Below are 14,138 nucleotides of genomic sequence, written 5' to 3'. Positions count from 1 at the left end.
TACACTTGAGATCAATCACTGGCAGAGCAGTGATTAAAAACTAAACGCTATCGGCTGTTTCTTTTAAAGGGGAGGAGCTACACTATGGCCCACCCTCTCGTCATGTTTCGGTAGAGATTACGTCAACATATAAAACTGCATATTTCAAAGCAGGCAGCACGGTGCCGAAGTGGGTAGCACAATCGCCTCACAGCAAGAAGGTCGCTGGCTCGAGCCTCGGCTGGGTCAGTTTCTGTGTGGAGTTTGAATGTTCTCCTCGTGTTTGCGTGGGTTTCCTCCGGGTGCTCCGTTTCCCCTCCCCCAGTCCAAAGACATGCGGTACAGGTGAATTAAGTAGGCTAAATTACCCGCAGTGTATGAGTGTGAATAAATGTGTAAGGATGCTTTCCAGAGATTGGTTGCAGCTGAAAGGGCATCCGCTGCGTAAAACAAGTGGTGAATAAGTTGGCGGTTCATTCCGCTATGGTGACCCCAGATTAGTAAAGGGACTAAGCCAAAAAGAAAATGAATAAATGAATCTCTTTCAAAAGCATTCACCCCAAATACCTTCTCACCGTTCTCCCTCTCTTCTCATATGGGATGGTGGGCCAAATCAGCGGTTACCATAGGCCAACTTTGGCCCGCAGACTCTACTTTGGTCATCTCTGAACGTACCTCTTAACCTTTATGTGAAATAATTTTCCTCTTTAGTCAGGTTTGACAGAATATCTGGATTGAAAATATATGCAGTGCTTAATTTGCAAATTACTTGTTCTGGCACAAATTAAGCCCTGAATATATGTCATGTGAAACATGTTGTTTTCATGTTTGGATGAATGTTCCCAGGGGTCTGGGAAATCATGACACTGGATAAGCAGGTTAGTCAGTTAAGTTTCAGTTAAGTTTGAACCAATCTTCAGGTCAGCTTCAACTCCTGTGCAGTGACTGAACAAAAACTCCAAGCTTTAAGTCATGAACAAAGAAATTAGAACAGTGTGCTTGCATTGTAAAAGTCATGCAAAATTAAACAACAAGTTTATCTAAATATGAAAAAGAAAATAGAGCTATAAACACTTTTAACAAAGATGAAGATGTCCAATTTTTTAATCTGTTGAAAGACATACTGTATGTATTTTTCATTTAATCAGTATTAAACCACAATGTTTGAGTACCTCAGTCATCCTTAGAGGTAAAAGATGGATGTCACAATCATACAGTCACTGCTGAAAAGGGTTAATATCTGCAGAGGATGCTAAAAAACTGGAGAAGCAGACAGTTTAACTGTTTAAAACACACAAGAAACTCCCACTCTTAATTCAGAGTGAAACCACACACAGTATTAAAAACTATGTAAACTTTATCAGGGTTTTTTTTTTTTTTTTTTTTATAATTTCAGCTATATTTTTGTCTAGTGAAATATATGTAAAAACTTTTGTGTACAATGTCTTTCTCAGGACAGTATCTAATAAATAAAGAAATAACATGCATTTTTTAAACAATTTCTCAAAGAATAAGTAAACTTTTGAGCAGTCCTGTATATTTCCACTTCAATAATAAAGACAATAAAACTGTATTGTTAACAATTTATTTGTAATAAGACATGGTCTGGGGCTCCTATGTTGTGATCACACAATTAAAAAAAACAGAAATTATTTTCAAATACAGAACTAAGTGCCCTTTGTAAAACGCAAACTCATTTATGTGAAAGTAACTTACATTTTCAACAATACATGGTCAATTACGGATTTTCTTTTTCCAACATCAATGAAAATATTTCCAAAAAAATAAAACAAAAGCATCAAACTTTATGTTCACCAAGCAATGCACGGAATGGAGTGTAAATCTAGAAACGTTTAAAATATTGTGGAATCACTCCATACTAACTCTGCTTTCCTGGAGAATGAAACCCCTCTGTAAGGTACAGCGGAGTAAATGAAACTGATAATAAAATGGTCCTCACTCAAAATATAATCCAACAACTCTTTAACCTCACTCAGCTTGCACTGACACCACAAAATACTTTTAAGAATTTACATTATCCACCTTATTTCTTATTTCTCGATGAGAAAGTTTCTAGAATACTTTTTATTCTTTAAGTGCTGAAACTGAAAAACGATTTAAACTACTGTATAAACCAGAGTGTTTAATACATTTATGCATGTATATTTTAAAATAAAACAGTAAAAAAATACCAGTTTGCACTATTAAACAGCCAAACAAAAATAGCTGATATCAATTGACAACACAAGCCAAACACATTCAATTTACAAACATACATACCTGCTCTTATATGAAAAATAAGGTGGATAATAAACTACTTGGCCAATATGATCAATTTAAAAATAACTGTTGTTTGTTAACAGTATTAGAAATTGTATATTCAGCTGCAAATAATCCATCATAGGATGCTTAAAGGAGTAGTTCCAACAGAAAAAAAAAAACAAATTCTGCCATCACTTATTCAAAACTTGTTTGAGTTTCTTTCTACTGTTAAACACAAGAGAAGATATTTTGAAAAATGTTGGTTGCTGGCAGCCTGTGCCCAGTTGCATAAGCACTTTAAGTTTTTCAATTAAGAATGAAACTTAAGAGTTAATTTCCCCTTACCTAAGTGAACTATTTAAGGGTGTTGCATATAATCCCTTAAAAAGTTTGGTAATGCAGAGTTCAGACTGCATGATTTTAGCCCCAATTTTGACTTACCAGTTTTGAGAAATCGCCGATAAATGCCTGAAATCACAGACAAATCGGTGCTCATTCATGTGAGTAACAATCACATAGTATGAGCTATCAAAGACAGCATCTGAGAGAGTTGAAGAGGAGTCGCCGACAACCCTGAGATATTTGGCATGCTAAATATTTGGACCTGTCTGTGATTCAAATGATGCTGTGTAAAATGTGTTCTGATTGAAATAACATTGGTGATTACCCACAGCCAATAAGAGAGCAGCATCCACTAGTATGGGTGTCTGCAGGCCAGAGGGAGGTTGGAGGAGAAGTTAAAAGTGCTTCTTTTCTGTCTATTTGGACCCAAGTAATGGAGGAAAAACTAGTGGAAATTTGGCAGCAGCACCTGTGTCTGTTTGATGTGTCATCTGAGCAATATCACAATGGGTCGAAAAAGAAAAAAAGTCGAGGAGAAATTTCTAATTATCTTCAAAAGCCAGGTAAACAAAATATGTAGTTAATAACAAACTTTACTACAATACTACGTGACCTCACATTGTTTCCATGTCACTTCTCGTGTGTGTTTAGTTGTGAGAGACGTAGTTTGTGGATCAAGACAAAATTGTCGACGATTCTTCCTTTTATGTCATACAGTGTGAATCCGCTTTAAACACAGTGTGAAAACATCTGTGACACGACTACTTTGAAAATCGTGCAGTTTGAACTCGGCATAAGGGAAACCATTTTGACAGAGGTTTGTTGTTATGTTTACATACTATTAATATTTACAATATATTATGCAAACGATATTGTGCCATGGACATGCTACTCATATTTTAACACTTGTGGCAGTTTTACAGAAAACCTATAGGACATGACCGTTAAAAAAAAGACTCAATGTGAAAGTCCTGGGACATTAGACAAGAGTGATTGTTGTGCTTGCATCACAGCATCTGAAATTGTCTGGAATAAACTTGTCGCTCGCACCACATTTGAAGACAGTTGTGATCTGAGCGCTCTTTCATCTAGTCTACTGTCACTATGCATATGAATGTTAACGTACAGAAATACAAAATGGCAAACAGCTTTCTATAATTAGGTATAATTAACGTCTTGCATGACAATTAAATCCATATTCTAGCATCAGTTTTTCCATCAATTGTGTTTGTAAAAAGACTGGACTTGGGGAAATAACAGTTAAGGCACTTCATGTAACACTTTCGCAGTTTACTTAAGAGGAAAAAAAGACATTTAAGGGAAATGAGTGTTCTGTGACATTCAACTCAGAATTCCTATAGCTTCAAAGTACCTAAAAAGAGCCACATATTAATAAATAATGTTATAATAGCTGTTTTAACATTAAGCTATGATTAAATTGTCTCTTGTTACAGTTATAAAAAAGTTTGATAACAAGCAGGAAATGTTCATGGGCCAATGACATGACCACATAGAAATGGTCTATAGAAACCATTTAGTAACATTTCATTTTTATTTTATGCAACACTCTTAATATTAAGGAAAACCTAAAGGTGACACTAAGGGAAAATTACCTTTAAGGTGTTTTGGAACCTGCTGACTTCCATAGTCATAATTTTTTCCTAATATAGAAGTTGATGGTTGCCAGGAACCATCATCCTTCAAAATATTTTCTTTTGGCTTTAACAAAAAAAGAAAGCCAGATAGACTTAAAACCTTGTGAGGAAGAAAAAACGAGGAGGGAAAGTTTCAATTTTGGGTGATCTATCCCTTTCAAAAAGTAATCCTATGAAATACCAGAAAGCCAAACTTGCCATAATTGACTTCCAAACATTCCTTACAAAATGATCTGTTCACATTATTTCAATTCAAGCCTATATTTTCTATTATTGACAATCCATCCTAATGACAACCTTGATCCTTGCATCAAAAACAAAATTATATTCAGTGCTAATCCTCACTAAAAATAATAACACTAAGGTTATTCATACTTATTACTTGTAAATATTAAAACAATCTGATTTTGACGTAACAGTTTAAGAAATGGAGATTTCTCCATCTGTAGGCACAATTCATTTAAATCTCATGTCTTGATGCTGGTGCCATTATGTACCGTAGTGCTTTCACTAGCAGCTGTTGCAATGGGACTAAGTTCAGTGCTGACGGCTTCTTCCGTACTCTCGGCGCCTGCCCTCTGATTGCGATAATGACACGTGATGATGAATGCACTACAGCCCAGATAAATCACAGTCAGCAGGGTGAAGTAAAAGAAATAAACAAAAAACTGCAAGAGAGAGGAAAAACAAAATCATATTAGAACAAAATAGCTAAATATATTGGTCCTGCTTTTCACTCTTTTCATTAGTTCATGTATCTTCTAGGCATGGGCCGATATAAGATTTTGATGGTATAATATCCTTAAATAAAAATATCTTGGTTTCACGGTATCACAGTATTGTGATTACTGCTCTAAAATATATTTTTTAATGTCTGGGTTAAAAACAAAATCTTTTTCCCCTTTGAAAACAATATATATATATATATATATATATATATATATATATATATATATATATATATATAATAATTTTTAATATATTTATTTTTAATTCAAAAGATTAATTGACTTCTGCTGTCTTCTTTTGTTTTAAAAACATAAATTTCTTTACGATTTAAAAAGGCATCTTTGAATTTTTTTTTGCTGGACAAACTGTTGTCCGGAAAAAAAATAAATAAATAAAAAAAAAATCGTACACTTACTATAGGAACGGTATTATAGAAAATTTAAGCGGTTTTAAAACCTTGACTTTTTCTTGGCGCGGTATACCTTGAAAACAGTTATCGTCCCATGCCTAGTATCTTCTAACATAACCTAACAATGAACAACATTTGTCAGCAGTAATTAGTAGTGTTCAACATTTCCTAATGCATTATTAAAATGTTAATTCATGCTTGTTAACATGAGTCAATGCACTTTGAGTTAACATGAACAAACAATGAACAACTTTTTTTTCAACAAACATCAATAAATACTGTAATTTATGTATTGTACATTGTTCATGTTAGTAAATACAGAAACGTAACATCACTCTAAAACCACTCATACATAGACCATTATTAATATATGAAAATATTACTGTCATATGTTATGTTATGAATGGACCCTTCGCTAAGCCCTGCCCTCCTTAGTTACTGTTGCTACGCCTGTCAAGCTTTCGTGCCTGGCATAGCTTTTTCAATGTGTAAGCACCGGTGTCAGACATTGCCAGGGATATAATTTCATTTTTAGCGAATAGTTGAGATATCTGAGAAAGCCAGTCAAATAAGGACTGCAGTATGCATTACAGGGGTATATTCACCACATAATAGGCCACCGATTAGAGAATAGTTCAATCCAAATTGGAGCTAGCTTAGCCTAGCCGCCTTATACGCTAACCCTTCAACAGCTTAGCTCATGCTCACCAGGAGAGGTGAATTTAAAAATAATCGAATAATAACTAATTCAACTGCGATTTCTCTATTTTTAGCCAAAAAGCCTGATAGATTAATTGTTGTGCAATGAAATATAGCATTACTAACCAACAAGGAAACACGCATGACAGTGCTTCTACATAATTCATAGAAAGAGCAGCCAGAAAGGGAAACTGATGTTATGAAGTTATTGACGTCTGTCTTTCACTGAATGTTTCAAGAATATTAAAACAAAACCAACTTAGCTCCGCTCCTTTAGCGCCCCTCACACAGCTTGATCCACGCTAGCATTTCTCCTCTTGGGTTTTAGGTTTTGAAAAGGGAAAAAAATTTCACCACTGCACTCGCTTGAAAGCTTGACAGAGTCCCTGCGCGTAGCTACAGTTGCTAAGCCACGATTGGTTGGTGGCGGTATTTGGGCGTGGCTTAGCGAAGGGTCAATTTAAAGTATAACATTTTTTAATGTAACATTTTACAAACCTGAGAATGAACACTCAGTGCCAATCCCCTCTTATCTGCTACAATTATAGTGATGATGGCTTTCAGGATTGTTCCAAGAAAAGTGTTTACGCCAAACACTAAAGCGCATAGTTCCTTAGTGAGAGAGGACGCAATCTGGAAACTGAGAAGGAAAATATCAAAATTTAGGGACAAATTGCAGAACCTAAGCATCTGGATTGTTTAAAAAAAAGATTATTTTCTTTAAAGGGATTCATTTCCCTAGTGTTTTTTTTTTTAGATCAATCCAAGGGGCCTAGACAAAATTCAACAAACTTCAAGCTCTTACACTCTGTGACGTAAGCCAAATGTTTGTGCAGGTGCATAAAACTTATCTCCACCTTTTAACCCTTTGACTACCGGCCTACCAAACGGTTGACCAAAGAAACAGCTGTTTTTACTTGTTTAAATAATAACTGTTAAAGTCATTTAAGGAATGACTGTTTAAAATAATGGTTTACACACAGCATTGTTAGTTTACAAATAAAAATCAAACAAACAATCCTGTTGCACTACAACACTTGATTTTGGTTTTATTAAAAAAAAAAAAAGAAAACATGTTAAATGAGAATAAAGATGATTTAATAAAAAAATTTTATATTTTGAATATTGATTTAAATAAATTGCTCTTACACTTCATATTTTCAGAGTTTTCATAGTATATGCAATAAGCCCTGTACTTTTACCATAAACTGACATATCAACCATTTGGTAGAGGTTGATATTTTAGATATTTTGGGATGTGTTGAAAAAAAATACATTGAGTGTGTTAACTAGTGACATTAGGAGTTAAGAAATAAAATACAACAATTTTTTTCTTGGTGGGGTAGTCACTTCAAACAAAACAATGTATGCAATATGTTCAATGCCAGTTTTACTAAGATAACACATACTGTTTTTTAGATAATTACAAATAATTAATCAATATATATATATATATATATATATATATATATATATATATATATATATATATATATATATATATATATATATATATATTTTGTGAAAACTTACATAGCAATGGGCACCAGGAACTGGTAGAAGCCTTTGAACAGAGCATATGCCACATAGCAAACCCAGATATCTTCGGTCATCCCCATGAGAAGAAGTAGAGCAGCTTGTGCAGCAGTAATCAATCCAATTACCAATTCAGACCAAAGATTCCATCGGATTTTTACATAGCCTGCTGCAAACGATGTGATCGCACCTATTGAGCACAAAGTGTATCTGTAAAAATCATGCAATGCTATCAGACAAACATCTATCCTCACTAAAGCTGCACGATATTGGAAAATTCTGACACTGTTTTGTTTTGCTGTGATATATATTGTAATATGAATATAATTTCACCCAATGATTTGTTTAGCTCTATTTGAAAAGATTTTAATCATTTAGATTGGTTTGGGTGATTGACTGAAGTGACTTGCTATGAAGTGCATTTGCATAAAATGTAATAAATTACAATCATATGACAAAAGAAAATTAAATAAACAGTGCTTTACGGTTTTCTGTGGAGTCTAACTGTATTTAAATATGAAAACAACAATCAGACATAAAATAACATGGTTATAATTGTATAACTATATACAATAATATCTTTATGTTTAAAAAAAATCTAATCCTGTGACATGACTATTGCGGAAACACACATTGCGATATGGATGCTCAGTCGATATATTGTTCAGCCCTATTTCTCACCACACCCAAATTTGTGTAAAAAATTGTGCAAACAGCTCTGGAAACGGCAAATAAATTATACTTCTGTGTTTACATCAAGGTTCTCAATTCCAAGTTCTGGTAAGCAATTTTTATTTTTTTTGATGACATTAGGCTTAGATTAAACATGTTTGAATGAGCTAATAAAGGTCGTTGGATTATAGGCTTCTGCTGGTATCAAATTTTCTTGTTGTGATTAATTGCAGAAGCTTTTTTACGATATGCAATATTATTATAATTTTGACCTAAGCTGCAAAAAGATTACAGGTATAATAAAGTAAATTACAGGTATAATGACCTAAGCTACAAAAAAGATAATGGGTATAATAACCAAAAAAATGCTTAGTCTATTGCTTTATTATGTATACGTGTATAGAGTACATAATTGTTTTAACCCATTTAAGCTGCAAAAAGATGATAAATATGGGATAAAGTACATTCAGGCAGTTATCACAGAATAAAGCCTGCTTATTTTGTGGCAAATAGCTGTGTAATAAACAGGATAAAGTATATCAAGGTGACTATTTTGGCAGCATCCTATTATTACACAGCTACTTGGCACAAAATGTAAAATATTGACAAACCGTGCCTGAGCCCGATTCAGAGCCCTCACACTTCTCAAACCAACCAGGAAACATGCCTGAGCACGGTTTGGATAACATAGTTTGAATACACCCTTAAAAGGCACTCTAAAAGTCTCAATAACAAATAAATGTTCACTCTATTTTGAAGTGCTTATGATATCTGTATAATGCATATTCATTATCTCTGTATATCGAATTACCAGATATTAACATATAAAATGTAAATATGGAAAAAACTACAAACTTTTCAGCACTAGGAATAAGAAATACTGGTTTGCATGTAATGCTGTTTTGTGTCTGCCAAGTGTGTATCATGCAGGTGTTCAAAGGTTGGAGAACATGAACTTTACTTGTTCCCACCAAATAGAAAACCATAATAGATGATGTAAACCTCTATTATGGCATTGACTAATGTGGAGACTTCAAGATCCTAATTTTAAAAACACAACTGTGACCTGTCAACTGTGCCAAATGTGCACAGATAAAGATGGATTTCAATTTGCAATGCATGCTGCATAAATTAAGCTAATTTGTTAAATAAAAAAGTGTCAAACTGTTCACAAACCATTTATTTTAATACTCCTATTATGTTTTCTTTGGAAAGCAGCCCTTTCATACAGTGTGTAATGTGGCTGGTTTTGTGATAGTCTGCAAAGTTTAAAAGATCAAAGTGCACAACAAATAAAGCTATTGTCTCCTATTAGAATGAATTGAAAAGAATATATGAAACAAAGGAAATATGCCATTCTATTTTCACTTCCGATAACTAATATGGTAGATCTATAACAATTAGCATAATGATCATCATTGGCTGTCTGCGAGCAATGTTTAGCTAGGGCTTGGTGATAAAACAATAATTGATATCACAATAGACTTTTTGTTGCTTGAGTCACATTCCAAATCACATTCAACAACCAAAAAGAAGTGCTTGAATTTAGTAAAGCACACAGATGTCTCAGTAGTTTAAAGCTAGATATAAGTGCTGAAAAACAGGAGACACTGTGCCATAAACAATCCAGCTAGACTCTAGCTAGCCAAAAGTTATAATCACTGAGGCTGTAAATATAATCTTATAGGGCTGCACTGCACACTACTGGGAATATATGAAACTTTGTTAAAGGGTTAGTTTTTATGTTATATATCATCTTCAGAATACAAATTTATACATTTTAGGTGAAATTTGAGAGCTCTCTCATCCTCCATACATACACAGTAAGGTTCCAACCTTGTTCAGATATCTGAAAGGTCCAAAAACATTCTCCAAACAGACCATGTGCAATGGCTGGGCATTACAGCAAAAAAAAAAAAATACGATTTAATGTTTTATATCATTTGATATCAATTATTATTGAATTTTTTTACAATCCATTTAGGAATATTAGGATTTTTATTAGGATTTAACCCCTTTAATTTAATTTACTAACATTACTAACATTACATTACTTTAATAGTCAAAAACAAAAATATAAACAAAAATATCTCATCTCGTGTCTTATAATAAAATAAACATAAGTGTTTAAGAGACTCTTAAACTTGATCAAAAAATGTTACAAAGTGTGCGCAACGGTAAAGTGTAAACATTGGACAAGCAAAGCAAACTTTAAGTTAGATCAACATCTGATAATGATGCAGTAAACCTCAAACTCCGTCAAAACAAATAATGATTATCAAATCTGAGCTTTCAATAAAAAAAAACAACGATTGTTATTCAATTACACATAGCAACATTACAAATTGTGAAGTTGAATGACTACATTACCCGCTACGCTAAAAAAATCTTTCAGACGTGCTAGTGGCAGTGATGCACAAAAAAAAAGCAACTCTGGCGACATCCCATGAGCATCTTTTTTTATTTACAATCTCCTCACTCCTGCTAGTCACAGCATTTTCAAGTGTGTTGTTGTTCTGACCTGAGGTGGCAATGATGCAACCCAACCAGAGTTCGTTCACATACTGAGTCTAAAATTAAGGTTAAAGCCAGAGCGTATGGTTTCATTCACCATTTTCAAAGCGATTTGAGCTCGTGCTCCCCTGGCATCTCTCGTAACTAGCCGACCATCAACCGTTTTCTCAGAGGATGACAAACAGACAAACCATTGCAGCTCTGATAATACAAGTTCTTATTTATAAAAATAATTAAAAAGCACTGCAGTGTTTGAGTGCTCTGTGTTTGTCTGAGGTAATAAATCCGTACTCACACTATGTACCCATCTCCCCTGACGGCCCACACTCACACTACATCCGGGCCTGGGCATGCTTACGTTGTCGACGCTGCACTGTTCAGTAAGCGCTCCTGCTCAACACAGTGAAGATTTCTTTAGTTATATCGTTGAAGTCATTTGATATGCAGCAACACGCAGTTAAATATTTAGCCGAAAAGATCTGCCACTTTTAACGCTCATAAGCAATCATAAAGTCTTCGTGCTGCAGGCATTAGGAGGTTTGCTGAAGGTGCGCAGCTGTCGTGCAGTGAGGGGTTTGCGTCTTTATTAAACTATGACAGTTTGTGTTCACTGAACAGTAAGAATGATTAAATAATTCATATTAAACGGTCCCTTAAAAGTCACGTCTCACTTTCAGTTTCGGGCTCAAGGCTGATTTATACTTCTGCGTCAAACGCCGGCGTATGCTACAGCGCTGACGCATAGCCCTTCGCCGTGGCTGACGTGCACGTTTAAAAATTGTAACTACACGTTGCAACAACGCGTAGCGCAAGCTCTGTGATTGGTCGGCTTGGTAGCGCTGACGAGTCTGGGCGGGACCGAGAGCCGCGCGAATGGCGCGACCCCGATGGAGCGATTGTTTACAAGTGTGGAGTCCCGTGAAGGAGCTCCAGATGGAAAGTTTTGCTTTGTGTTTACCTCATAGTCAAAGTTGTTGCACGTCCGCCGGTTCCTGCCTCAAAATGAGTGACTTTGAGCCACTTGTACATCCAGTAAGTGTTCAGGAAAAGCAAAACAACAGCGAAGAAACTCGACACAGAGGAACATTAACACCTCACTGCCAACTAGCGTTTCGGAAGTGTTAATGCAGACCAACAGAGACCGCACGCAGAAGTATAAATGGGTTACGCCGGTCACTTGACGCAGAAGTATAAACCAGGCTTTAGGCGTGTTTGCACTCACACACAAGCGTACTGCGCCAAAGTCCAAGTGAACCTGATTCAGTACACTCACACTTCTCAAACGATCAAGGAAACGGATCCACATCTTGTGTATAAACAGTGTGTAAGTGAGGCGCACTCTGCGCCGAACTTTAGACCGGGTTTGTTCTGGTCTAAAGAAAAGACTATTACAGTTTCTCAAAATAGCAACGCGCCAAACACGCCTGCTTTTTTAGACCAGAACGCCTATGGGCGCACATATGAGCGCAAATGCATTTGCTATTTAAACAGCTTGATGGAAAATGTCAAAACGACTCTTGCGCCAAGGTGAAACTAGCAAATAACAATTGCGTCACCCCTTGCGCCACATGGCGCCGGGTGTATGATATGGCCCCATATGTGCTTCGCTTACTATTTGCACGATCAAGCCACGCAACTTCATTGGAAATAACCCATAGCTTATTGGCATTCCCTGCAAGGTGCGCACTCAGCAGCTACATTTTAATAAAACTTGAGCGCTTCATACAGAAACCTCATACCAAACTTTTTTTTATCTTTACTGTCAATGGTGTTCGCTCAATACCAATGCAGTTTTATTGGCCCATCCCTACTATATGCCTTCAGTAATTCAATCAGAATATTATCAAGCTACGAGAATCCTTTTGTACACACTTAAAACAAAAATAATAGGGTAAGTAATTAATAACATAAAACACAATAAGTACTGCAACAGTATCATTTGCCTAAAGAAATGCTAACTTCATTAACTATTGTAATAATTTGCAATAATGTGATAAGATTATACTAAAGTAATCAGGAAACAGAAAATTTCATTAATCTAATTTAGTTTGTTTATTTGAAAAAATTTGTAAAGTGTCTAGTCAATATTTTGACTTTAAATTACTGACTTACTCGGCAGATATTCTGATACTTATCCTGTCATTTTCATTTGTCTCAACAAATGACCTTAAAATGGGTTTCTTAGCCATCAGGTAAACCTTTGGGCCTGGTCTAACCAATAGAAAATATAAAGTAAAGGTAAATACAAAGAATATAAAGATAGTAAGGCTTTATCTCATTGGTCAAAATTGGATAACCTATGCATGCAATACACAAGTTAAATTTATCGCACTTCTCTGCGATATGGATATTACATATGCTATTATCATTATTTTTCTATACATTGGGTTTCCCTAGTCTATTACACGCCATACCCAATATCTGCTAATTGTTTATGTTGAGACATTTCAGCATTTTCATGAGCGATTAGCCTAAAAATGCATCTGATTAGCCACTGTGTTCAAAGCTCAATAGATAAAATAATTATACAATAATTATAATAATTGGAACATTTATTACTCTAATCATACCACTGAGAATGACCTGGTTGGGGTAAATCAGCTAGTTTCATTATTGATATGGCATAACTGTCACTGCTGTTACGATCATAAAGTGTGTACAACTGCTGTAAACTGAGAAAGCCACCAAAGCTGAAAATCAAATAAAGTAGTGATCAAATGGTCAACAATCAACAACCAATGGATCTTTGACAAACAATAAGTCCCAGACCAGTCCTGGAGGTACAATTTCCTGCAGATTTTAGCTGCAACTTGTTTCAATACACCTGTTTGGAAGTTTGTAGTATGAAATTTTAATTAGCTAGTTAAGGGTGTGTTTGATTAAGGTAAAAGGTAAACTGTTCAGGACAGTGGCCCTACTGGGGAAAGACTGATCATACCTGGTGTTACATTCTAAACTACTGATGCCACATCTGGTCAAAACAATATCAGTTCTCAAAATGCCAGTCCAAATTTTAATTAAAATAACATACAAAATAAAACAGTACAACTTCACAATTTCAGCATTTCACCCCTTTGTTTCACTTGCAGTATTCCTCAGACTAACTCATGCTAGTAAAAAACAATTAGTATAATTATTCATATAAAACAATATACTGTAGCTTCAGCACAAACTGCCAAAACATTTTTTGTTTAAGCTCTCGACCAACTCAAATTGTCCCCATGAACCAGAAGCTGCGATTCTTATAATTTCATATTGTGATGTAGTTTATAGAGAAACGGAATTTTAAATAAGCAAACAGTGGGCGTGGCTTGTATTTTCTACTGCAGGCTTAGCAGATG

The 14,138-nt window shown here is 35.0% G+C and overlaps 1 protein-coding gene across 18 annotated transcripts in view; it reads right to left on the bottom strand.

Moving 5' to 3' along the window:
- Positions 1-1,548: 1,548 nt before the first annotated feature.
- slc19a1 (solute carrier family 19 member 1) overlaps positions 1,549-14,138 on the bottom strand; it is a 50,810-nt gene continuing 38,220 nt past the window's right edge. For all 18 annotated transcript variants that reach the window (XM_073954019.1, XM_073954009.1, XM_073954005.1 and 15 more), the window contains 3 exons: positions 7,609-7,801; positions 6,574-6,715; positions 1,549-4,906 (listed from right to left, as the gene is read on the bottom strand). In XM_073954019.1, the coding sequence (XP_073810120.1) occupies positions 4,706-4,906; positions 6,574-6,715; positions 7,609-7,801 (536 nt within the window). In that variant the 3' untranslated portion in view covers positions 1,549-4,705. The remainder of the gene's footprint in view (positions 4,907-6,573; positions 6,716-7,608; positions 7,802-14,138) is intronic.

This window comes from Danio rerio, chromosome 6 (genome assembly GCF_049306965.1).
Source record: "Danio rerio strain Tuebingen ecotype United States chromosome 6, GRCz12tu, whole genome shotgun sequence".
NCBI lineage: Eukaryota > Metazoa > Chordata > Actinopteri > Cypriniformes > Danionidae > Danio > Danio rerio.
The sequence above is the reverse complement of the archived record's forward strand: the minus strand, read 5'-3'. Positions and strand labels throughout refer to the sequence as shown.